This window comes from Cricetulus griseus, chromosome 6, assembly GCF_003668045.3.
Source record: "Cricetulus griseus strain 17A/GY chromosome 6, alternate assembly CriGri-PICRH-1.0, whole genome shotgun sequence".
Lineage (NCBI taxonomy): Eukaryota > Metazoa > Chordata > Mammalia > Rodentia > Cricetidae > Cricetulus > Cricetulus griseus.
In genome coordinates, this window is record NC_048599.1 from 148,699,782 (window position 1) to 148,724,085 (window position 24,304).

General features: G+C 39.3%; 2 protein-coding genes across 9 annotated transcripts in view; one reads left to right on the forward strand and one right to left on the reverse strand.

The window, feature by feature from the left end:
• Dennd1a (DENN domain containing 1A) overlaps positions 1-24,304 on the reverse strand; it is a 1,920,886-nt gene that overhangs the window by 1,071,160 nt on the left and 825,422 nt on the right.
• Positions 1-24,304, forward strand: part of Rabgap1 (RAB GTPase activating protein 1) — a 131,761-nt gene that overhangs the window by 14,864 nt on the left and 92,593 nt on the right. Inside the window, exons 1-6 of one of the 8 annotated variants that reach the window (XM_027423564.2) lie at positions 907-988; positions 8,216-8,348; positions 12,496-12,560; positions 17,374-17,573; positions 21,200-21,419; positions 22,372-22,576. In XM_027423564.2, the coding sequence (XP_027279365.1) occupies positions 17,424-17,573; positions 21,200-21,419; positions 22,372-22,576 (575 nt within the window). In that variant the 5' untranslated portion in view covers positions 907-988; positions 8,216-8,348; positions 12,496-12,560; positions 17,374-17,423. Of the gene's footprint in view, positions 1-891; positions 994-8,215; positions 8,349-12,495; positions 12,561-15,639; positions 15,771-17,373; positions 17,574-21,199; positions 21,420-22,371; positions 22,577-24,304 lie in introns of those variants that run through there. The other 7 variants (XM_027423563.2, XM_027423562.2, XM_027423565.2 and 4 more) reach the window with 7 other exon arrangements.

The window sequence follows — 24,304 nt, forward strand, 5'->3', positions numbered from 1 at the left end:
CTTTCATAACAAGTTAGCAGCTCTAGAGGTAGAAATTACTAAGTCTTGTGTATTGGCAATATCTGGCCTGGTGACAAAGACCTGTAATCCCAGCTTCCTAGGAAGTCGAGACTGGATGATGAGAAATTCAAGGCTTGCTTGCTTCACAAAGGCAGCCTAGGGGTAACTCAGTGAGACCCTGTCTCAAAATTAAAAATAAGTCTGCGGTTATAGCTGCGTGGTAAATGCATGAGGTCCTGAGTTCACTCCTCAGTAGCAACAACAAAATAATTTTTTAAAAACTTGCACAACACCTCTTTTGTTCTCGGATACATTGTGTATTCATCCTGAACAGGAACCCTAAACTTTGCTTTATTGCTATTGCTTTGTATTAAATTTGTAATACTTTTCAAATAAAATTGTCGTCTTCGAGTCACGGTTTGAAACAGCTTATTCGTTCCTAGTTTCTTCAGTGCCCGAAACCAGGTAACTCTAGGGAATCTGAAGTCTGATTTGTAGATCGGATTCTGTCACGTAATCTTGAAATGAGAGACATGTTTTTATTAAACCACCTATCACAATCCCTGGTTCTGCGCGCCTCGGTAGCTGTTGGGGGAGTTGGGTGGGCTTTAAGTGCTGCCTTGCAAATTTAGAACTTGCTCCCTAAGAGTGAACGCAGGGACACCTCCAGACTGCAAGCTTAGGCTGCAGCCGCTGTAGTGGGTAGTGGAGGGTGAGCCTAGGTGCAGGCGCAGGCGCAGGCGCAGGCGCAGGCGCAGGCGCAGGCGCAGGCGCAGGCGCAGGCCCTCCGACATGCTCCAAGCCCAGGCAGGGCTGCGGGGAAGGAAGCTCCGCCTCGGGAGGACGCGGATCCTATGAGGTGGGGTGGGAGGCGGGCCGGAGGGCGGAAGGAGTCGCTTCACGTGAGCAGGTGGGGCGGGAGAGGAGAGGGAGGGCGGTGCGGAGGCCCAAGCGGCGGAGCCTCCCGGACGGCGCTCGGCGGCAGCAGGTCTGGTATGGTCGCCGTTCCCCTCCTCTCACCCTGGTCTTCCGACCCCGGAGGCGGGGAGACTTCCACCGCCCCGGATGAAGCCCTGTTGCCTTCTCCTCCTGCCGGGTGGGGTCGGGTTGCGGGGGGAGGGGGGACTCCCTCGACGGACCGAGTTCTGAGGGGAGCGTAGAGTGGGTGTGGGAAAGCGGTCACGGCGTTCAGATGGCGCATGCGCGGGCCCTACCCTCCGGGAGCCCCTGCCCTAACCGGTTCCCCTTGTCTGGGTGGGTGTCTGTCTCGCAAGCCCTGCAGCTGCTGCCTTAGGCGAGGTCTCTCCCCTCCCAGCAAAGCCAGTTTCTCTTTATTTCTTGTTTGGGGATTTGCTGGTGTCCGCCGCCTCAGTTTCCCCCGTTGCCCACTAGGTCGGTGTGTGTGTGATTGAGGTTGGCTTGGGCCTCCGGCTGGCTTCTCTGACTGCGCCTAATTTGAAAGACTGGCTGTCTTTCAGTGACGCTCTGCTTTCTCTTACTGGTGTTTTCTGCCTCATACTCTCCACCTGCAGTTAAAGTGTCTTTGGCATCGCACTCTTTCCGTCCACGAGAACAACTGCTTGCACCAGCGCCTTGTTGTTTCTTGATTTTCAGCACCTTTCGGGGTTATGTGAGTCAGCCCAGAGGCTATCCCCAGCCTTCCAGGAGTGCGCTGTCCATTCCCTGATAGTAGTCAGGACCATAGACCTTTCAAATACATACATTTGTACTCTGCACCTGTTCTTGCAAGCATACCCATACCTGTGGTACCCGAAAGATCTGCTTATCTTGGAGGCACAGGTCCTAAGTGAACTGTTAAACTGCTCATGCTTGTGGCACTCTTTTTAAAACCGTGCTCCAATTCCAATTTGAGATTTGGGGGTTGGGGTCTCACTCCCCCACAGGAGAAAACTGTCAAGGACAGGGTTTCACAGTATATTTGGTAGTTTCATTTAGATCAACACCTGTGTTTGCATTCTTGTGGATAGAAAGTGATGTAAGTATATCACTTGACTTCCAGCTGCATTGTTTATTTAGAGAAACAATGGAAGGTAGTGAAACTGTCAAGTTGAAAAGTCATTTGGGAAAAAAAAAACTTTGGTGCCAGGGAAGTGTATAACTTTTTAGTTTTTCAAGACAGGATTATTCTGTGTACACCTGGCTGTCCTAGAACTCGCACAACCACCAACTGGCACATGTATAACTTTTTAATGTAAGCTAAGGTCTTGTCTTAATTCATATCTACATATGTTGCTATAGATTATATTGTATATTGAAGAGTTAACCAAAGATTACTTAAGTGAAAATGAACAAAGGAGAGAATTATTTCTGATCTTCTTTATAGGTCTAAATTTGAATTAAAATTTGAGTGCATGATTGATTTGAATATACTTATATTTTAATTTACATATCATGCTCAGTGGTTGAAGTAGGAGGATCATGAGTTCAAGGCCCAGCCTGGGCTAAATAGTAAGGCTCTCAAAAACAACAACCTCCCAACCCCCCCAAAACAATTTACATGTAATTTTAATATGAAATATTAGTCAGTTTCATGATTAGAGTTGGCCATATTGCTATGTTGTGCATTTTCTCATTTCTTCAACTGTGTGTGAATGAGTGTGTGTGTGTGTGTGTGTGTGTGTGTGTGAGAGAGAGAGAGAGAGAGAGAGAGAGAGAGAGAGAGAGAGAGAGAGAGAGTCTGAGCTAAAAAGCAAAGCAAAACACAGTGTTGGGCAGGACAGTGTGCCTTGGTGGTAGATTTCAGAATTGCAGCGTTAGCCAAGCAGACTTACACATACACTCAGAAACACAATTGAAGAAACTGTTTTGACACAGGCTGTTCTTAATTATCTTTGCAACTTCCAATATTGCCGGATATCATTAGATTTCTTTAGCAAGTAAATGAATAAGTACAAGATTCAGTATTTTCTTGTAACTAGAACTCTGTTTACTTTCAGGTCCCTATTTGATCATATATCTAAATCATTTTGGTACTTTGTATGTATTGCATTTTTTAACCAATTTTTCATAATCTTATGGAAAAACGTTTAGAGATAAGGAATAGATACCCATGTATATTCCTGAAAGGAAAATGCTACCTCACCTAAGACTGTTTAGGAATGTTTTCATTTCTTCACAAACTGGTTACCTGGTTGTCCTCTGGCACTTTCTTCCTTTTATGGTGTTGTTAATCTTTAAAAAAACAAAAACAAAAACGTAGCCAGGTGAGAGTGGCAGAGGCAAGAAGAAGAAGAGGAGGAGGAGGAGGAGGAGGAGGAGGAGGAGAAGAAGAAGAAGAAGAGAAAAAAATAATATTGATGGGTGTTTACACTTAGATTGCAGCCACCGTTGTTGACTCTTCTTCTTGATTTTTTTTTCGAGACTGTGTTTCTCTGTGTAGCTTTGGAGCCTATTCTGGCACTTGCTCTGGAGACCAGGCTGGCTTCGAACTCACAGAGATCAGCTTGCCTCTGCCTCCCGAGTGCTGGGATTAAAGGTATGCGCCACCAACGCCCGGGCCGTTGTTGACTCTTAACAGCCTTGTTCCTTTTCATGTGTAAAGATTGACCACATATGGAATTGTGTAAGTTATGAGCATGCTCCTTTGTAGAGTTTGGCCTAGAAGTTTCCTTTCTCTTTTGAGTTGACCAGTACTCTGAAGACTCTTTCAGAGTAGAGTTTTATAAGGCCCAAGTATCCCCATCCCTTCTTTCAGTCATTATAAAGTAAATAAGACCCTAGTTCTTTTAAATTCATTACTAGCACTAAATACTTGGCAGTAAAATATGAAAATAGATTTTAATTGTTTGGCTAGGCTACCAAATTTAGAGGTTTGTACTTCCCCAAGAACCCAATGCATACTTGGTAAGAATTTCTGAAGGCACTAGGCTTTGCATTCTATAAATCTTTGTGACATATATATAATATATATATATATATATATATAATTATATATATTATATATTCTTTCTTTCTTTTTTTTTTTTTTTTTTTTTTTTTTTTTTTTTTGAGGCTATGGTAGCCTGGGCTAGTGATCTGGCTTTGGCTTCAGGAAGTATGGAAAGGCACCTCACTGGTATCCTGTACTTTTTTAGGGTGTGTTAATTATGAGTTTCTATGGTAAATTTAACATTGTTACTCAAAAGTTTTGTTTTGTTTTGTTTTGCTTTTTCGGCGGGGAGGGGCCTTTCGAGGCAGGGTTTCTCTGTGACTTTGGAGGCTGTCCTGGACCTCGATCTTGTATACCAGACTGGTCTCGAACTCATAGAGATCCACCTGCCCTCTGCCTCCTGAGTGCTGGGATTGGTGGCAAATGCCACCAACGCCCGGCATTACTCAGTTTAACAGAAATTTGTTTTTGAACCTTCTCTTCCAATTTCCAGTATCCATTTTGGTAATTACAACCCATAGTGAACAGTCTGGATCTACTTCTAAGGATTAGTCTTTCAATCACTTAAAAGAAGTATTGTTGAAGGGCCCTAACGGGACTGAGCATAGCAAACACTGCAGACAGGTTTTGCCCTTTTTCCCTTTTTGTTCTTTCCCTTGCTAAAAACCATTACATTACTAAAGCTAGCCCCCAAGTGCTATCCCTTATTTGGCCATCACTCATTTCTGAGACAAAACATCAAGGTCCAAAAATCAAAATTCATTATTTGGCTAACATGTCCAGTCAGGACTTACCAGCTCATCCTAGCACAGACTCCCCCTTTTCCCCTTAAAACACACCTCTTCAAAAACACCTCTTGCTTCTCTTCCTTGTTATCTTCTCTTGCTCTCTTGGTTTCTTGCTTTTCTTACTCTTTTGCTCTCTTGGTTTCTTGCTTGTTTGCTGCTGCTTTTGCTGCTGCTGCCACCGCCTTTGCCCTTCCTGGGTAATATATCTCCTCTATGCTGAGAATTTGGTGTCTGGATATGTCCTGTACCAATTCTGGGGGCGGGGTTGGGGGGGAGGGCTAACCTCCCTTTCAGTTATGCAGACTGAGAATGTTGTTTTGAGAGAGGGTCTCTCATGTAGCTCTGGCTGTCCTAGAACCTAGTAGGTAGACCAGACTGGCCTTGAACTCAGAGATCCACCAGCCTCCCAAGTGCTGGGGTTAAAGACCTGAGCCACTATACCCACCTTGACTAAGAATGTTTGAAGTCAATTTACATCTAAATTGGATTAAATGTGTAGTATGTGTAGAATATTGATGGAAATAGCCAATGATTTTAATGTTTTTGTAATGAGCTTCTATGCCTTTGAAGGTATCCTGATGAATGAACTGTTTCTGCCAATAGGTGGTAGGGATATGTCATATAAATCTCTTGCTGTGACATAGGATTTTCTTTGTCTAGACTGCTGAGTACTTGCAGAAGAAAAATTGTTTCTTTGTTCTCATGAGTTACATCCTCTGTGTATTCAAATAAAAGCTGATTTTTTGCCGGGGAGGGGAGTGGCATGCTTTTAACAAACACTCTGGAGGCAGAGGCAGGCAGATCCCGTGAGTTCAAGGCCAGCCTGATCTACAGAATGAGTTCCAGGATAGCCACAGCTACACAGAGAAACCCTGTCTCAAAACAAAACAAAACAACAACAAAAAACTGATTTCTGTCTGGCCTCAAAAAGCTAATACTGAACCAGTCCAATGTTTAAAATTTTTTTATTTGGGCTTTAAGAAATGGTCTTTTGAGATAGATTTAGTACCCGACTAAGAGGTACTTCTTTGAAGTGGCATAAAGCCAGCATACTTAGAGTTCTGGAGGGAAGAAAAAGTACTGTGTCCTGAAGTAGCCATAGGAACATAGGAAGACCATTTCTATTTCTAGTCTTTTGTATTTTCAATATTAGCAGTATTGCATCCAGCCAATCAACACAGTTAAGAGAATTCTCATATGTACACTTCTCTTCCTACTCCTGGTACTTTTTGTTAGTAGTATCAAGGTACAGTCGGAGGAATATGTCATTGGAGGTAAACCTACTCAATAAATTTGACATTAAGTTCATTGATTAAAATGGAGCTACTTATACCTAGTTCATGGATTATTCTACTGCAAAGCACCTAATGTTTTCTCCTTTCTTAGGTAATTCATAAAATAGTAAGGTTCAGTCCCCTCATTTTACATAACTGAAATCATATCACTCACTAAGGTTTTTTTTTTTTTTATCTATGATTTTAAGGAGAAACATCAAGATTTAACTCTTACTCATTTTTTTTCCTGTTAGACTACATTGTTAGCCTTTAGATAAATAAGAAGGCTTGATTACTCATGAGAAAATGAAAAATAACTAAAAGCATTGACTTTCTGTAGGTACTTAACTATACTCCTTTTGTAAGGGTTTTGTTTACTTGCCTACATGTGCACCATGTGTGTGCCTGGTCTCTGTGGAGGCTAGAAGAGAGGGTCACATCCTCTGGAACTGGAGTTTCAAGTGGTTGTGAGTGTCTACATGGTGCTGGGACCAAAACCAAGTCTTCTGTAAAAACAGCAAGTGCTCGTAGTTGTCTTCTCTTCAACCCCTTATTTTTTGAGTTTTCAGGGTTTTAACCTGGGTAATAAGGATAAACAATATATATGACTTGTGATTCAATCTCTTAAAAAAAAAAAGTTTTCCCTTAAAAATGTTTTGCCTTCTACAACATTGACTTTGATGATACTATACTAAATGAAAGAAGCCATCTTGAAAAAGTCAGATTGCAGGGCATTGGTGGTGCATTCCTTTAATCCCAGTACTAGTGAAGCAGAGGCAGGCGGATCTCTGTGAGCTGTGAGCTCAAGGCCAGCTTGGTATACAAGAGCTAGTTCCAGGACAGCCTCCAAAGCCACAGAGAATACCCTGCCTTGACCCCTCACCCCCACCCCCCAAAAAAAGAGGTATTCAAGAGTATAATAGTCATGGTGACAGAAGATGGAATGGTGACTGCAAAAGGCTGGAGATGAGAGAAATCCTAGATGACAGTGATGTGCTTAGTGCCACACACCTGACACTTACACACGCCTCAGATGGGGCGGTTACAGTGCATGGATTTCAACTTGTAGAACATTTAAACGAAAACTTTGTCTCAATTTGTTGAAGAGTGACTTTTAGATAAGCTGGCTTTTCTAATTTTTAATTGTGAGTAGATACAAGATAAGTTTCTTTTGGTTTTGGTCTTTAAAGTTAAGCTGAAATTAATCAGAAGGCTTACTTGAACATAATTCCATTACTTCACTAATATAATTCAAAGAAGCAGCCCCAAGTTAAGAATCAGACTTTAAAACAAAACCATGCCTCTTGTTTAGCAGTTAGTGGTGGGAAATAATCTGTATTTTTAAAAATAGGAGGGTTTTCCATTGAGTTCGTTAGATCTGTTCCATCCTTTTCAAGGGGATATGCTATGAGAAATTCATGTAAAAACTAGTGCCAGGGGAAACAGTTTAAAGACTGACAGAAAAGAACCTAGACTAAAATATGTGCATTCCCTTGTTATTCTGCTTGTTTAATTTTGGTGCCGGGAATCAAACCAGAGTCTCACACATGCCAAGCATGTGCTCTGCCACTGAGCCCCCTGTAGACCCTAGTTATTGTTCTTTGTGGGAGCTGGTGGTAGACATTGCTACTTGGTCTCAAATTGCTTTCTGCATTCATGTTTTGAGATAGATTCTCTTGCTGAACTTGAAGCTCATCAGTCAGCTACCTGATCAGTGAGCTTCAGAGTTCTGCCCACCCCACACCCCAGCTTTTTTCTTTAAAATGGGTCCCAAGGATCTGAATTCAGGTCTTCTTGTTTGCCATGGCAATAATGACTTTTGCTGTTGACCTGTCTCATTTTGCTTTAAAAGATAAGAACCCTATGGGAACTGACCAGCTATAACTAATCTTTGAGCCTTGTTTTGTTGCTTCCTGTTGTGTTCTAGTTCCTGAACTGAGAGTCATCTTAACCAGAGTTGAATTTTCAAAGGACACAGCACAGACAACAGGCAAAGAATGGAGATAGGGATACCAAAGAGTGAGATACAACTCAGAAAAGAACAGGAACACTTAGGTGCCTGGATTTACACCAAGCTTTATAATTTCCTCTTAACTAAATAAAGCAAGTTACCCAACCTGTCTTAGCTTTTGTTTGACATAGAAAGTTAATAATCATTTTCCAAGGTTAGTGTCACACTGGCAATAATGTGTTTAAGTCTTTCTGGCTCCACATTGGGCCAAAAATTGGCACTCAATAATTAATACATAATACTTTCTTTTTAGATTTAGCAAGATGTTTTAAGCATCCTTCTTAAGATTCCATAAAGCTGTACTCATTTGCTTACTGAGCAACACAGAAAAATGGTGGGGAATAGGAAGGAAACAATGAGTGTGTTTGTTCCAAAGGAAATCCAAGGTATGTTTTGAGACTCAGTGTTGTTTAACTATCTTGTTGGCCATGACGCTTGGGGTTTTGATAGAGTCAGAGATGTTCAAGGGTAGTAGCGGGCGTTGGTTGGCATATTCCTGTAATTCTAGCACCCTGGAGGCTGAGGCAAGAGTCAATTTTAAGGCTAAATGGGGCAATGCAGTGAGATTTTTGTCTCAAAAAAATGTACTGTTGTTAGGTTTCAGGTTTTTCCTGTTAGTTTTCTGTAGCTGTAATCCCATATACATATTCTTGCATAGAGTGTAGCTTATTGGTCATTTCTTTCTAGTATTAGATCCCCCCGTTACACTCATTTGGTAATTGTCCCACAGTATCTAGCAGGGCAGATGATTGGTTCAAAGACCCTACACATGCTAAAATGGTGTAGTATTTGAATATAATCTGGACACCTTTGCATATGCCACAACCACATACTTTAAATTATCTCTTAGAATACGTGATATAGTGTTAAATACTTTTTATTTGTCATGCTATATTGTTTAGGTGCTTTTGGGGAGGGGGGTAAATTTGGGTGTGGATGTAATTTTCTGTGTATTTTTGATCCTCGGTTGAACTGCATTGTGACCATGTATTCCCAGCGTGTAGCTTGATAGTTTATAGGTAATACTTCTAAAATGACTGGAGAGTTAGTATAGTAGAGTAAAAGAGAGGTATAACTTGCTTATTATATTGTATAGTATATATCATAATTCTTGTGATAAAACTTAAAAGCTAACAAAAAGACTTAGAAGCCCTAGCATGGAAAAATGAGCATTTCAGAATAAGGAGGGAAAAATTGCTTACCTGTGTCATTAGATTGTTTTTGGAGGGATAAAAAAGCACACTGGAGAAATAGAGGCACACTTCTCATTTAAGAACCACCCCATACAGAGGCTTCCATGCCTAAAGGTTAGCGAAATATTTGGTTGATTATGTGGTATGATTTGGTAAGATTAAAATAATAACCAGGCTCAAGATTTCAAAGAGTAAGTGATTCAAAGAATTTGGGCTTCATTTTGTTTTCTAACATCATTTTTATGTGTATCGGTATTTTGTCTGCATGTATGTCTGTGTATTGCATGTGTGCCTGGTGCCTACAGAAGCTATAAGAGGGTATCTGATTCTCTAAAACTGGAGTTACAGACAGTTGTGAATCACCAGGTGGGTTCTAGCAATTAAAATCTGGGTCCTCTGGAAGAGCAGTAGCCAATGTTCATAACCACTGAGCTGTCTCTCCAGCTCCCTTTTATTTTATTTTTTTTAATTAGAGAATTTTTAACTGTCATCTTGAACTTCAAGGTTATCTATTAAAAATCAAAATTAAATATGCCAAAGGAAAAGCCATTATTTTATTTTGTGTGTATTGGTGCTTTGTTTGCATGCATGTCTTTGTATCATGAATATGCCTGGTACCTGTAGAGACCAGGAGAGGATATCGGATCCCCTGGAACTGGAGTTAAAGATATTTATGAGCCACAATATGGGCGCTGGGAATCAAATTCAGTTCCTCTGGAATAGCAGTCCATGCTCTCAGTTGTTATACTGGCCATCTCTCCAGCCTCCAGCCAACTCTGCTTTAAAAAAAAAATTAAAGACATTTATTTATATATCTACTTACTTTGTGCATGTGTAGGGAGGTCAGACGACTAGTTGTAGGGGTCTGTTTTCTCCTTTCACCGTGTAGGTTCCTGAGATAGCAAACTCAAGTACTCAGGTTTGGAAGCAAGTACCTTTACCCACTGAGCCATCCCACCAGCCTTCGTGCTTTCATTCAGTAATTAGCAGAGATTTTGAGGAAGTTAGTGAAGAATTGGCTATAGGATCATATGTAATATTTAGAAAATCTGTAACTAGGGAATGAATTACCAGAGAGAATCAATAGAGTAGCAGTTCTCAACCTGTGGGTCACCAAACGACCCTTTCACAGGGGTCACTTAAGACCATCAGAAAACACAGGTATTTACATTACAATTCATAACAATAGCAAAAGTACAGTTATGAAGTAGCAATGAAAGTAATTTTATGGTTGGGAGTCACTACAACATAAGGAACTATATTAGAGTGTCGCAGCATTAGGAGAGCTACTGGGCTAGAGAGTGAAGCTTACTGTTAAAATTGATTTAGAGTAAGAAAAAGAATTGTCTGAGTTATGGTGGCACATGCCTTTAATCCCAACACTTGGGAGGCAGAAGCAGGCAGATCTCTGAGAGTTTGAGGCCAGTGTGGTCTACAGAGTGAGCTCTGGGTCAGCCAATACTACACAGAGAAACACTGTATTGAAAAATGAAAAAAAGAAAATGAAAAATCAAAGTTTTCCTTCTTTGTTTCTCTTGGATCAGTGGTTAACTGGGATAGGGAAAAACCTGGAGGAATATAGTTGTATGAGATATGCAGGTTGAATGATTTGGTTTGAGATGACCATAGGGTGTTATAATAGAACCCTGCCAGGCAATAACGCCCGTGCATATATCAAGCATTGTACTGCAATACAAAAACATTTTCTTTACTACTGTAGGCAGACTTTTCTGTCCCCACAGTCTGCTCTATCCCAATAGCTGGTTCCCAAATAACCACACAGAAACTTACTAATTATAAATGCTCACTCAGTCCTTAGCTTAGACTTGTTACTAGCTCTTAGAACTTAAATTCACCCATATTTCTTATCTGCGATATATGACGTGGCAGTCCCCTTTTTCAGCCTATTATGGTCATCTCCTTTCTCTGCTGGTGACTCCATCTTTCTTCCAGCATTCTCTCAGTCTTTCTCTCTAACCTCTTCCTATCTAGCTGTTGGCCAGTCGGTTCTTTATTAAGCCAATTAGAATAATACATATTCACAGTGTACAAAAGGATTATTCCACAGCATACTACTCTAAGGGATATCTAATTGCAAGGATAAACAGCATGTCTTGTTTCTTACCATAACCCTATCCCTGTAGGTGCTTAGTGTAGATCAGACACTTGGTAGTGAATAGAAAAGAAATAAAACATAACACAAATGTTTATCTTGAACTCACAGAAATGATGATACTAGAGTAGCATTGGTGTGTAATAGAAAGGTATAGCCATGTTACCTAATTAGATAGCCAAGGGAAACAGAAAAAATCTCTAGTATAGGCAGAAGGAATGCAACTTAAATGAGTGAGTGGTAAGGAGGTGGGGAGCATAGCCAAGGTGATAGTTTCAGAATAAGGAAATGGTCAGTTTTATTTACTTTGTATTTTGACATTTTGCATTATGTGTAATTCTTTTTTTTTTTAAGAGTTATTGTTACTGTTATATGGTTGTTTTCCCTGCATGTATGTCTGTTTTTTTTTTTTTTTTAAGAGTTATTGTTACTGTTATATGGTTGTTTTCCCTGCATGTATGTCTGTACAACATGTGAGTGCCTGGTGCCTTGGAGGACAAAAGAGGGCTTCTTCATGTCCCCTGGAATTGGAGTTACAGGTGGTGGTTGGCTACCATGTGAGTGCTGGGAACTGAACCCCATTCTTTTTTGTTGTTGTTTTAATTTTTTTATTTAAATTAAAACACAATATTATTTTGCATATCGATCCCAGTTCCCTCTCCTGTCCTCCCTGAACCCCATTCTTTTTTGTTTGTTTGTTTTGGTTTTTTGAGACAGGGTTTCTCTGTAGGTTTGAAGACTGTCCTGGAACTCTCTTTGAAGACCAGGCTGGCCTCGAACTCACAGAGATTGCCTGCCTCTGCCTCCTGAGTGCTGGGATTAAAGGCCTGAACCACCACCACCCAGCCTGAACTCCATTCTTATACAAGAATAGAAAGTGCCCTTAACCCCTGAGCCATCTCTCCTGCCTCTGTGGATAGTTTTGTTTTGTTTTTTTGTTGATTGGTGTTTTGGTTTGGTTTTTTTCAAGACAGGGTTTCTCTGTGTAGACTTGGCTGTCCTGGAACTCACTTTGTGTAGACTAGGTGGGCCTCAGACTCACAGAGATGCACCTGCCTCTGCCTCCAGAGTGCTGGGATTAAAGGTGTATGCCACCATGCCTGGCTGTAACTAAGTTCACTGTTAACTGATTAATTTTAGTAACTAGAACCAATACAAATATTTAATAGCACTTTATCCAAAAAATATCAAAAGATCTCTTATTGTGAGTACTAATATCCATTTCAGTACACATTTATGGAGTCTAGAAGAGACCGAGAATGAATATGCACCTTTCATTCAGTGTGACTCAGGTACATTTAAAAAATCATTTTATTTGTTTGTGGAGGGAGGATGCAGTGGGTGGGGGGTAGTTCTGTACCTACATGTGTGTGCACTTGCATGCATGCATGCCACGATGCATGTAGAAGTAAGAGGACAACTCCTGGAAATTTGTTGCTTTCCTCCACTATATGGATTCTAGGAAAAGAACACAAGAACTCAGGTAACCAGGCTTGGTGGCAGATGCCTTTACCCACAGAGCCTACTTATTGGACCTGAGGTGGGTCCACCCTCCCCCACTGTGATCTTTGCAGAAGTGCATAGTTGAGCATAAAATTGTCATTTAATATCATACAAAGATTCTTCCTACTTCAACCTCTGAGATCTGGAATTACATAGATTCTACCTGTCTTCTTTTACTTTTCTTTCTTCCTTTCTTTTTGTTTTAAACTTTTGGAAGAGAGAGTCTTATCATGACTGGCAGAATCTGACCTCCTAATAACTCTTCCTCAGACATGGATAACCAGCATGTGCCACCACACCTTGCCTGACTTGACTATATTTCATTCATTATCTTCAGTTATGTGTCAGTAGGATAAAAGTAGTTAAAGGTTAGATTATATGAAAAATATAACACCAGCCATGCAGTGGTGGCACACACCTTTAATCTCAGCACTTGTGAGGCAGAGATCTTTGTGAGTTCAAAGCCAGCCTGGTCTACAGAGCAAGTTCTAGGACAGCCAGGACTACACAGAGAAACCCTATATCTAATAAACAAACAAAAAATAAATAAAAAGAAAGGAAAATGTAACACCATTGCACTTTGAAAAATGCAGGTGGCTACATAAGTGAAGGAAATTTCCTTTCACTCCAGATGACTTTATTTTCTTTTTGGCTTTTTGAGCACTATCATATGTAGATGAGGAAACATCCCAGAGTTCTGCTTACCAACATGGGCCTCTTGGTAGTGTTTGAAGCTCATCACTTTTGTGAAAGCAGGAGACAGACTTGTAGTATCTACCAAAAATATACCATGTGTTTATTACTTAAAGATGGGAGGGCTGAGGCTGTGTTCCAGTTTCTAATGTGCTTGTGTGGTATGATTATAGCCAGGAATTTTATCCCAAGCATTACAGAGGTACCCAACTGTAATCCTAGGAGGATCAGAAGCTCAGAATTATCCTCAGCTACAAAGTAAATGAGAGGCCCTCCTGGGCAACATAGAACCTTGGTGTCATACCCCTTCTCCCACCTCAAAATCACTCATATTCAGTGTTCCTTTATATTTATCTAGATTAAAATAAATAACAATGTGCAATTAGGAAATCTATTTTGCTTTAGTAATGTGCTTCATAAATTGGATTGTTTAAATTAGCAAATATGTCATTTTGTTTTAATTTTAGAAAGCTTTGGGCTAGGGAGATGGCTCAGATTGAGAGCACTGGCTGGTCTCCAGGGGTCCTTAGTTTAATTCCCAGCAACTACATGATGGCTTAGAACCATCTATAATGAGGTCTTGTGCCATCTTCTGGCCTGCAGGCAGAACACTGTATACATAACAAATAAATAAATCTTTTATTTTTTTTTAAAAAAAAAGCTTTAATATTTGACTGCATGTAACATTCTGTGTGTATTAAGTCTTTTGTATGAATATATCTACCAAAAGCCCTGGGTCATTTTATGTTATCTCTATGAGATAGATACTATATCATTTTTCTCTTACAGAAACTGAATAACTAGGCTGAACAATAAAGAAATAGTATTACCAGTGTACTAGTACATAGTATAAATGCTGTAGGGGGAGGGTTTTTTGTTTGTTTGTTTTTTTCTTGTTTGTTTTTGGTGCTGGGGGATTAAAATTTGCACCTCACTAAGCTGTAACCCCAGCCCTAGGTCTAGTATTCTAATTTAGGTTATTCCTAACTTCAAATTGCATGCTTCACTGTCACAAATAAGAACGGCATTCAGGAGGTGACAGATTTGAGGCAAACCTACATTTTATAGTAAGACCTGTTCCCCTCCTTCATCTCCCCAGAGACTATTTAAATGATACTACCTTTCACTGGATACCCTTGCTCTGGTATTTATCCTGCTTCTTTAATAAGCATTTGAATATCTACTCTGTGTCAGACTAAGGGCTAAGACAACAGCTATTAATGAAAGGAATGCAGAAAGGAGCATGGGCTTTAATTTACATAATACTAAAAAGCAAAAGAATAACAGGTATTAAGTGGTGAAGAGGTGCCATGTAGACTTGTAGAATGGATGAAGATGATCCACTATTTTCACCAGAAGTAAGGTAGTAATTTCTGTGATGCCTTTGCATGGTGGATACTGGAGAGGATTCTTACTGTATAGTGTTTGATAAACCTTATTCCTGCTGAGTGATTCTGTTAGTTTCTGCTTTTAAAAAAATCAAACAACACAGTAAATTATCTTTAGTATGTTTTCCTATCGCCTCCTTAAAGTAGCAGGTGGAACTTCCCCACTATGTATTTATATTTGGTCTTGTAAAATATATTCTCTGCAGAGTCTTTATTTGTGTATTTTCTTGAGACAGGATCTACCAATGTCGCTTTGGATGGCTTAGAACTCAGTTACGTAGACTAGGAACTCAGTTACGTTTAACTCAGGCTGTCCTGGAATACACTTCTACCTCTAGAGTGTTGGGATTAAATGTATGTACCATTGTGGCTCACTCCATAAATCTATTTTTTTCCAGTTACTTTATGTGTATTAGTGTTTTCCCATGTGTTTTGGGTTCTCTGGAACTGGAGTTATAGACATTGTGAGCTGCCATATGGGTGCCAGGCATGAACCTGAGTCCTCTGGAAGAACAGTCAGTGCTCTTAACTGCTGAGCCATCTCTCCTGACACCATAATCTTAAAGCAGAAGAAAAATAAATAAAAGACAACAGAAAGCCCAGAAGAGAATCTAACCATAATCTGTGTCATTAGTTGGTTAAGTGATTTTCCTTCTCTTGGGATTTCTTTTTTTCTTTACATTTAATATCATTGATGATTTCTGTTTTCTGGGTTGTTTGTTTCTGTTTAATAATTAGGAATGGTGCAATTCTTTTTTTGTTATTTTTCAAGACAGGGTTTCTCTGTATTTCTTTGGAACCTGTCCTGGAACTCATTCAGTAGACCAGGCTGGCCTCAAGTTCACAGAGATCTGCCTCCTGAGTGCTGGGCCTTTTTCTGGGATTAAAGGCATGCTCCCCCAACACCCGGCAGGAAAGGTGCAATTCTTTTTTTTCTTTTTTTTAAATTAATTTTAATTAAATTAGAAACAAGCCTGCTTCACATGTCAGTCCCAGCTCCCTCTCCCTCCCCTCCTCCCCTGCCCCCAAAAGGTGCAATTCTTTTTTTTTTTTTTTTAAGATTTTATTATGTATACAACATTTTGCTTCCATGTATATCGTATCTGCACACCAGAAGAGGGCACCCGATCTCATAACGGATGGTTGTGAGCCACCATGTGGTTGCTGGGAATTGAACTCAGGACCTCTGGAAGAACAGTCAGCCCTCTTAACCTCTGAGCCATCTCTCCAGCCCTCAATTCTTGAGGATAGGTATTTTAATTGAACTTTAGAAGAAACAAATAGTATTTGGCATATGACATATGTTCAGTCAGTATATGTTCCATTACAAGCACAGGAGATGAGCAATGCCTCAGTGGTTAAGAGTACTTAACTGCTCTTTCAGAGGACCTGGGTTCAGTTTCCAGCACCCACATCATAGCTCAAAACCATCAACCTCAGTTCCATGGGATCTGAAGCCCTCTTCTGGCCTTGTTTGGTACTGCACATAGGTGGTGTACATTACACATATTCAGGAAAAAGTCAGTACGCCCATAAAATAATAATAATATTTAAAAAAAAAATCCTAAGTCAAGATTTGAGATGGAAAGATTAAACTCTTAGCTTTATTGATGTGATGAAAATAGAACTATAGTTTTGTTTTGTTTATTTTGTTTTGTTTTCAAAACAGGATTTCTCTTGCATGCTTGCTGTCCTGGAAATCACTCAGTAGACCATGCTGGCCTTTTAGGGGAAGATTGAGTTTTAATGGAAGATATTTCCAAGCTATAGAATTTTTGCTTTCCCTGCCATGAATTTATCTCTGTTGTACATTTATGTGCAATTTTGTTTGCTATAACCATCATATTATTTTAAATTTTAATATTGATATATTGTTATTTAGGATTTAATCATTTAAAATTTAGTATTTCAGTCCATTTAGTATTGACTGTAGGGAAATATAGTTATTGCACTTTCTTAATAACGAAGTGTTTTAACTTTATGTGTAAAGCATTAAAAATTAAAGGTCAGAGTACTATTAAGTTCCTCTTTGCTTTTGGAAGCCAAGGCCTGAGTTGCAGTATATGCCAAAGGCCGAGCTGTAGGTAGGTGGGCTTATTGTAAAGGGAGTGTCTTACTTATTTGGAATCTGAAATATCCTCATCCAAGTAGCACAGAATGCCCTCATCAGAATAAAAAGCCTAAATTACAAGTACCAGGTGTCAGCCAGGTGTTGGTGGTTCATGCCTTTAATCCCAGCACTCAGGAGGCAGAGATAGGTGGATCTCTGTGAGTTCGAGACCAGCCTGGTCTACAGAGCGAGTTCCAGGATAGCCTCCAAAGCTACAGAGAGAAACCCTGTCTTGGGGAGAAAAAAAAAAAAAAAAACACAGTAGCAGGTGTCCTGGAAAAGTATCTTACAAGCTTTAAAAAAAAGTTTCTTTTTGTTTTTTTCTTTTCTTTTTTTCTTTTTAAAATAATAGGGCATAAGTGAATATCTGGCGTACATTTTATATGACTCTTTATGGTTTTTGTTTTTCAGGCATTTAAAAAATATTTAACCATTCATGAGTTGAGCCTCATTGTTGAGTTATGGATGACAAGGCTTCTGTTGGAAAAATCAGTGTCTCCTCAGACTCAGTTTCTACTCTTAATAGTGAAGACTTTGTCTTGGTTTCCAGGCAAGGAGATGAGACACCATCCACAAACAATGGGAGTGATGATGAGAAGACTGGACTCAAGGTAAAGCCTGACAGCCTGAGTCTGCCTCACCAATCCAGTGCACAGCTCGCACTGCATAGGAGAGGGAGTAAGGAGGGGAGTCTGTTTATACTCAATGAGTTATTTTTTTAAAGGATTTTTATTTTGGTTAGCTTCTCATAAATTTTTCAAAACTCATAGGGTGTAAACATTTTAAACTTTAGGATTGTTCTCTTTATATATATATATAATCAGAAATGCTTATTTCTTTCAGGCTTGTATGTACAGTGTAAGGACACTGACAGGTTAGCATTGCCATTCATAAAAAATGATGTTTTGGGGCTGGAGAGATCGCTCAGAGGTTAAGAGCATTGGCTGTTCTTCCAGAGGTCCTGAGTTCAGTTCCCAGCAACCACATGGTAGCTTATAACCACCTGGAATGAGATCTGGTGCAGACCTACATATAAGGAGAGCACTGTATATATAATAAATAATTAAATCTTTAAAAAAGAGAGAGAAAAAATAACATTTAGCCTTACAAAAACAGCTTTAAATACCTCACCTTTTGACCATTCTTCTTTCAACGTGCTCTGTTACTGTTCTGCTCTTCATTAATACAAACAAAAGTTTTTCATTTAAAATATAGTAATTTCAATATTCCAATTTCTACTATGTGTATTCATTCAGCAAATACTTCTTCAAAACTCTGTGTGCCAAGTGCTGGTGATGTGGCGATGAGCAACCCCTGCAACCTCTTAAAGCCTATATTCTAATGGAGGAAAGAGTACAAACAAATGAGAAAGGAATGTGGCAGTAAAGGGCTGGGGGTGTGGCTTAGTTGATAGTATGTTTGCCTAGCATGCAAGAAGTTCCAGGCTTGACTCCCAGTACCATGTAAAGCCAGGGATGTGGGCAAATAATCTGAACACTTGGTGATAGAGTCAGGAGGATCAGTAGTTAGAGGCTATTCTCTGCTGACCAGTAAGTTGGGACCATCCTTGACTATATGGGCACGTGTTTTTAAAACTTACTTAAAACTCTTATAAATATGTTAAGAAAAATAAAGGATATGTGGGCAAGGAATGAGAAATTTTATGGTTGTTTTTAAAAAACAATAAACTTTAGTCAAATTTTTTAAAACTTCTTTTAAAAATGTTTTTCTGTGTTTGTGTGCTAATGGCCAAGCACATCCATGACATGCTGTGGGAGTCAGAAGACAAGTCATGAGAATTGGTTCTTTCCTTACAACATGTGAGTCCTAGGAATCAAACCCAGTAAATAAAGCAGTCTCCTTTACTGACTGAGCCCCTCACCAGTACTTTAAAATAGTCTTATTATTTATCACTTGTTAATACTTAAGGATATAAATAAGACAGTTAAAATAATTCTAGTTCTAGAGTATCGTACCCTCTTCTGGCTTCTATGGGTATCTACACAAATGTATCATGAATTCCCACAGATGTAAATATAAATTAAAAATAAAATATTTAAAATTTAGGGATCTTACTATTTTAACAAGAGGTATTGAGGGTTGGCAAATGTAGAGCACCCTCCTAGTATGTACATGGCATTAGGTTCAATCCCCAGGACTTTTTGTTTTTGTTGTTTTTTAAATAAAATTTTTTTAATGCAAGGAAAAAAAACTGCATTTGAAGTGAACTCTGAGTGAAGAGAAGAAAAGCATGGAGAAGACTGAGGAAACTTTCCAAAGGCAGAACCAGATACAGAGACATTGAGGGCAGAGGCTCCCCAAAGCCAGCAGAGTAAAGTGGGAGCAATTTTATCTGAGGGTGGACTGGGACACAACATACTTGTCTTTGTTTGTTTGTTTGTTTGTTTGTTTTTGGAGCTTGGTAGCAAATTTGGACTTTGTTCTAAACGTGAGTAGAATTTTTGAAAGTTTTGAATGGAAACATGATCTAATTTACATATTAAAAAGCTAACTGAGTGAAAGTGATGTCCAGCATAACAGCATGACCTACTTCCGGAAACACTGGTGGCAATTGTTAAGGCAAATATAAAAAGTAGCATCTAAAGTCCCTGGAAATCTTGGAAAAGAAATGTAGCAAATTAAAACTCTTAATTATGGAAATATGGTACAAGTTTCTCACCTTACGAATCCCCATCTTGTTCTTCCCCTGTCACCCGAGATGATGGTCCTATCCACTCGACAGTCTGGAGTAATCATGAAGACAGTAAGATAAAAGCATGTGGTTAAAATATACTGCATGAATAAAAAAGAATGAAAATGGGGTTCAGGAAGGTCATTGACCATACTCCTAGTTCCAGAGCAGTGACTCAGATTTTTGCCTGTAGGGAACAGCCTGCCATAAAACAGCTGTTTTGTCAACAGATGTCAACAGTAAGAAGCCCTGATGTAGGGTCACCAGGGTCTGAAGTCAGTGCAACATATTGTCTACAGTGTCTAGTTTCCAACAACAACAAAAATTGGGAGCATACAGAAAATATTATCTATACAGTGAAAAGAGAAGCAGACAACAGAAATTTCTAGCCAATGACCATTGAATTTAACACATTTCCAGGACAGCCAGAGCTATACAGACAAACCTTGTCTTAAGAAAGAAAAAAATTATGAAGCATTTCAAAATAATCTTTATTGCTATGTCCAACAAATTATACAATATCATGCTTACAGAATAGGTGTATACATGACAGTGACATCAAATACTGTAGACATTATCAATAAGGAGAACTGAAGAGATGGGTTAGTAGTTAAGAGCACTGCTCTTCAGAAATCCCAGGTTAGATTTCCCAGCACCCATGTGGTGGCTCACAGCTGTCTGTAACTTTCCAGGGACTCTGCCAACCTCTTCTTGCCTCCACCACCACCAGACAGGTATTCAGGCAAAACCATCCATAAGGAGATAGATTATATTTAAGGAGCTAGCTGAAATTCCAGAACTAAAAACCATAATAAGCATAAATATTTGATAACTGTATTCAAATACCCCATAGTGTAGCCCTTTTAACTTTCTTTTCTAAATTATTTTATTAAATTTTAAAAATATTCTTGAATAAACAGTAACAATTACTTGGTTTTGTGGTCTGTATGTTTTTTAGCATTGAACAGTCTTACTTGATTTTACAATTGTTCGCTTTTATGAGCAATTAATGATAAACCATTATGGCCTGGGGTATAACTTGTTAAAAAACAAAATAGAAAAGATAAAGTATGTCATTGGAATACAGTCCTTGTCTTTCTCAGGACTGACATACTCATGCAGTCAACTTTACTCACATGTCTCAGCATTTTAAAGGCCAGTTCATATCAACTAAATAAAGGAGACTTACCCTAAAATAAAGGAGAATTGTTTATAGGAGTCATAAAATATATGTGAGCTTTTACTGTGTCTCACATTTCTTTGAAAGCTCCATAATGCTTGGAAGCAAGCACATTTTTCCTTATGAAAACCTATTAAACAGAAAACATTAATATTGTCATGTTGTTACCTATTTCTGAATATTGTTTTAGATCCATTGTGTACTTTTTCATGGAAAACTGGAAGAAGAGAGCAGCTACAGCATTCATCTATTTGAGAGTGATGTCCAACATAGCATCTTTGCTGATACTTTGCTTCAGAAGGTGGACCTGCTTGAATTAGTGCTGGCCTCTCACTTTGCTGATTGTGTGTATTTGTGACCTTTAGATTGTAGGGAATGGAAGTGAGCAGCAGCTGCAGAAAGAGCTCGCAGATGTGCTGATGGACCCTCCCATGGATGACCAGCCAGGGGAAAGGTCACAGCTGGATGGTGAAGGAGATGGGCCTCTTTCTAATCAACTCTCAGCTTCATCCACCATTAACCCTGTGCCATTAGTAGGGCTTCAAAAGCCAGAGATGAGTTTGCCAGTGAAACCTGGACAAGGAGGTTAGGATTGCTGCATTGCTTGTGTAACTGAAGGTTGTTATTTTTAATACTTGAGTGTCTTCTGTCCTGTACTAGATTCAAGAGCAACATGAAAACCATTGTAAGTTTTCTAAAAACTCCAAATTCTAGATCTAAGAAGTTGTCAGATACATATGTCATTCTGACCTTTCCTTTAACTGTTTTTCTGTTATGTCAAAGAATGAAAAACAGTGGTTACAGAATACTGAGAAGAAAGGCTGCCATTTTTTTCAGATGGCTTAAAACGTCTTCAGGAAGTTTGTGATAAGTTCAAAGCCAGCCTTTAGTATAAAAATGTGTCTCAGAGAATCAGAAACAGCCAAAGTTTTCCAGGAAAGAAGGCTGATTATGGTGTTAGAAAATAGATGTTTGATCCGGGCCTGCATAACCTGTCAGAGAGCTGGAAATGGGAAAGGGGCCCAGGGGCCAAAGAGCCAGCACTGTTAGGAAAGCAAAGCTCATCTTGAAGGGCAGCCTATGAGATTGAAAACAAGGGTGTTAAAGCTCACCTGGAAGGGCAGTCTATGAGACTGAAAACAGGGATTTTAGTTAAAGGAGGTGCTGCAGGAGCTAGTTACTGAGTGAAGACAAATCAGGACTCTCGGAGTAGAGAGTAATATACTGAATATATATTTAGCTTGGTGTAAATTATAAAACCAGAACAAATCAGGAGACAGAAACAGGAATCAGATCTTCTCAGGTAACATTTTGGGTTTGGAATTAACATCAATACCTGAAAATCTTGGTATTAGAATTCTAGTATAAGCTGCCTAGCATCTATGGGCTTTTTTTTTTTTCCCCCTAGAATATGGCATGCCGTTTTAATTAGTTCTTGAGTTTTGAACCTAAAAGTCTTTCAGATGCTTATTTGCTGTTCACATCAACACTATTTAAAAAGAGGAGAAGCATAACCTTGTTTTTTTGTTTCTTTCAGATTCTGAGGTGTCAAGTCCTTTCACACCAGTGGCTGATGAGGATAGTGTGGTTTTCAGTAAACTAACTTACTTAGGCTGTGCCTCAGTAAATGCTCCCCGGAGTGAAGTGGAAGCCTTGAGGATGATGTCCATCTTGAGAAGTCAGTGTCAGATTTCTCTGGATGTGACCCTCTCAGTGCCAAATGTGTCTGAAGGAACTGTGAGGTAAGTCTGGCATCTGACATGTGATTGCACAAGGAAGCCCTCGTAGGTAATATATGCCATAATCATATCCTTGAGTTGCAACCCTTATGATAAACGAATACTCATGTGTATGTGCCCCATATCCTGATCCTGTATATACCATTAGAGATTTAAATGGTTTGGGGATAATTGAAACATACTGATCATGAAAGAAAGATTTTCTCTTCTTTTTTAAAATGATAATTTAGAGGTCCAGAGAAGCCCTAGAAATAGGTATTGTTAATACTAACTTAAAGAAATAAAGATAACCAAGTCAAATGATTATTATCAATCAGTTAAATACAGAATTGCTAATTTAGAAAATTTTTATTTCATAAAAATAGCATGAACTAAATAAAAAGCTCTAGTTTTATTTTCCTGTTGATAAGCATTTAAAGTCTTGGCTCATCTATACTCTTTATAACAGCTGAGGAATTAGCTGTCTTATCACAAGGATATGAATTCAAAGAAATTTGGATGCTTCCTTATAAATCCCAGTGTTGGGTAGGCAGAGACAGGTGTATTCCTGGGGCTCGTCAGTCAGTCAGTCAGTCAGTCTCTCTCTCTCTCTCTCTCTCTCTCTCTCTCTCTGTATGTGTGTGTGTGTGTGTGTGTGTATGTGTATGTGTATATGTGTCTCACGCACAGTATAGATGTTTTCTGAGCAACAGCACCAAGGTTGTCTTATCTCCGCATGCAGTCACATACATAAAAACCAAACTCTTTGTGTATATGTGTGTGCTCACCTGTGCGGTAACAGAATCCTAGAGAAATGATTAAAAAGAAGTATTTGGAAAAGAAAAAAGAAAAAAAGCCGGGCAGTGGTGATGCATGCCTTTAATTCCAGCACTTGGGAGGCAGAGGCAGGTTGATCTCCTTGAGTTTGAGACCAGCTTGGTCTACAAGAGCTAGTTTAAAAAACAAGTATTCATCTTGGCGAGTGATTTCAGAGGTTTTAGTCCAAAGTCAGATGCTCAGTGTCTCTAGGCCTGGTACAGTAATATATCACAGCAAAAGGCCTTGCTAGAGGAAAGCTGCAACAGACCAAGTAGAGAGGAAAGATAGGCATGTCCCAGTGACCTATTTCCTCCAGCTGTGTCCAAAGGGTCATCTACCTTCTGAAGTAGCAACGACAGCTTTCAGTGCACGAGGCTGGGAAGATAACTCACACTAAAATCATAATGTATATATGGGTATGTGTCTGTGTATGTGCTTATAAATCTACATACACATGCATATATGACGCTTATCATTCAACATTTTGCTGGCAATGGAATTGCACATCATGTGTATTATACTTCATTTAGTTTTATATTATGAACCTTTTACCATGTTAATAGATTTGCTTAAATTTTATTTGAGATGGTTCATAAACATATTAATAACCATTTCTTTAAAATTTATGTGCATTGGTGTTTTGCCTGAATGTATGTCTGTATGAGGGTGACGGGTACCCTGGAACCTGAGTTATAGACAGTTGTGAGCTGTCAAGTGGGTGTTGGAAATTGAACCCAGATCCAGTGCTCTTAAGCTCTGAGCCATCTCTCTAGCCCAACTATTTCCACTGTCTATTTTGAGAGGTTTTTCTTTAATGAGAAAAATACTAATAATATTACCAGTTACTGTATAGGCATGGATAGGTAATTTGCTCAGTTTCTTTAGGCTGGCTCAAAAGTCTCCTCATTGTTACTGCTTTTGTTGATTTTAGAA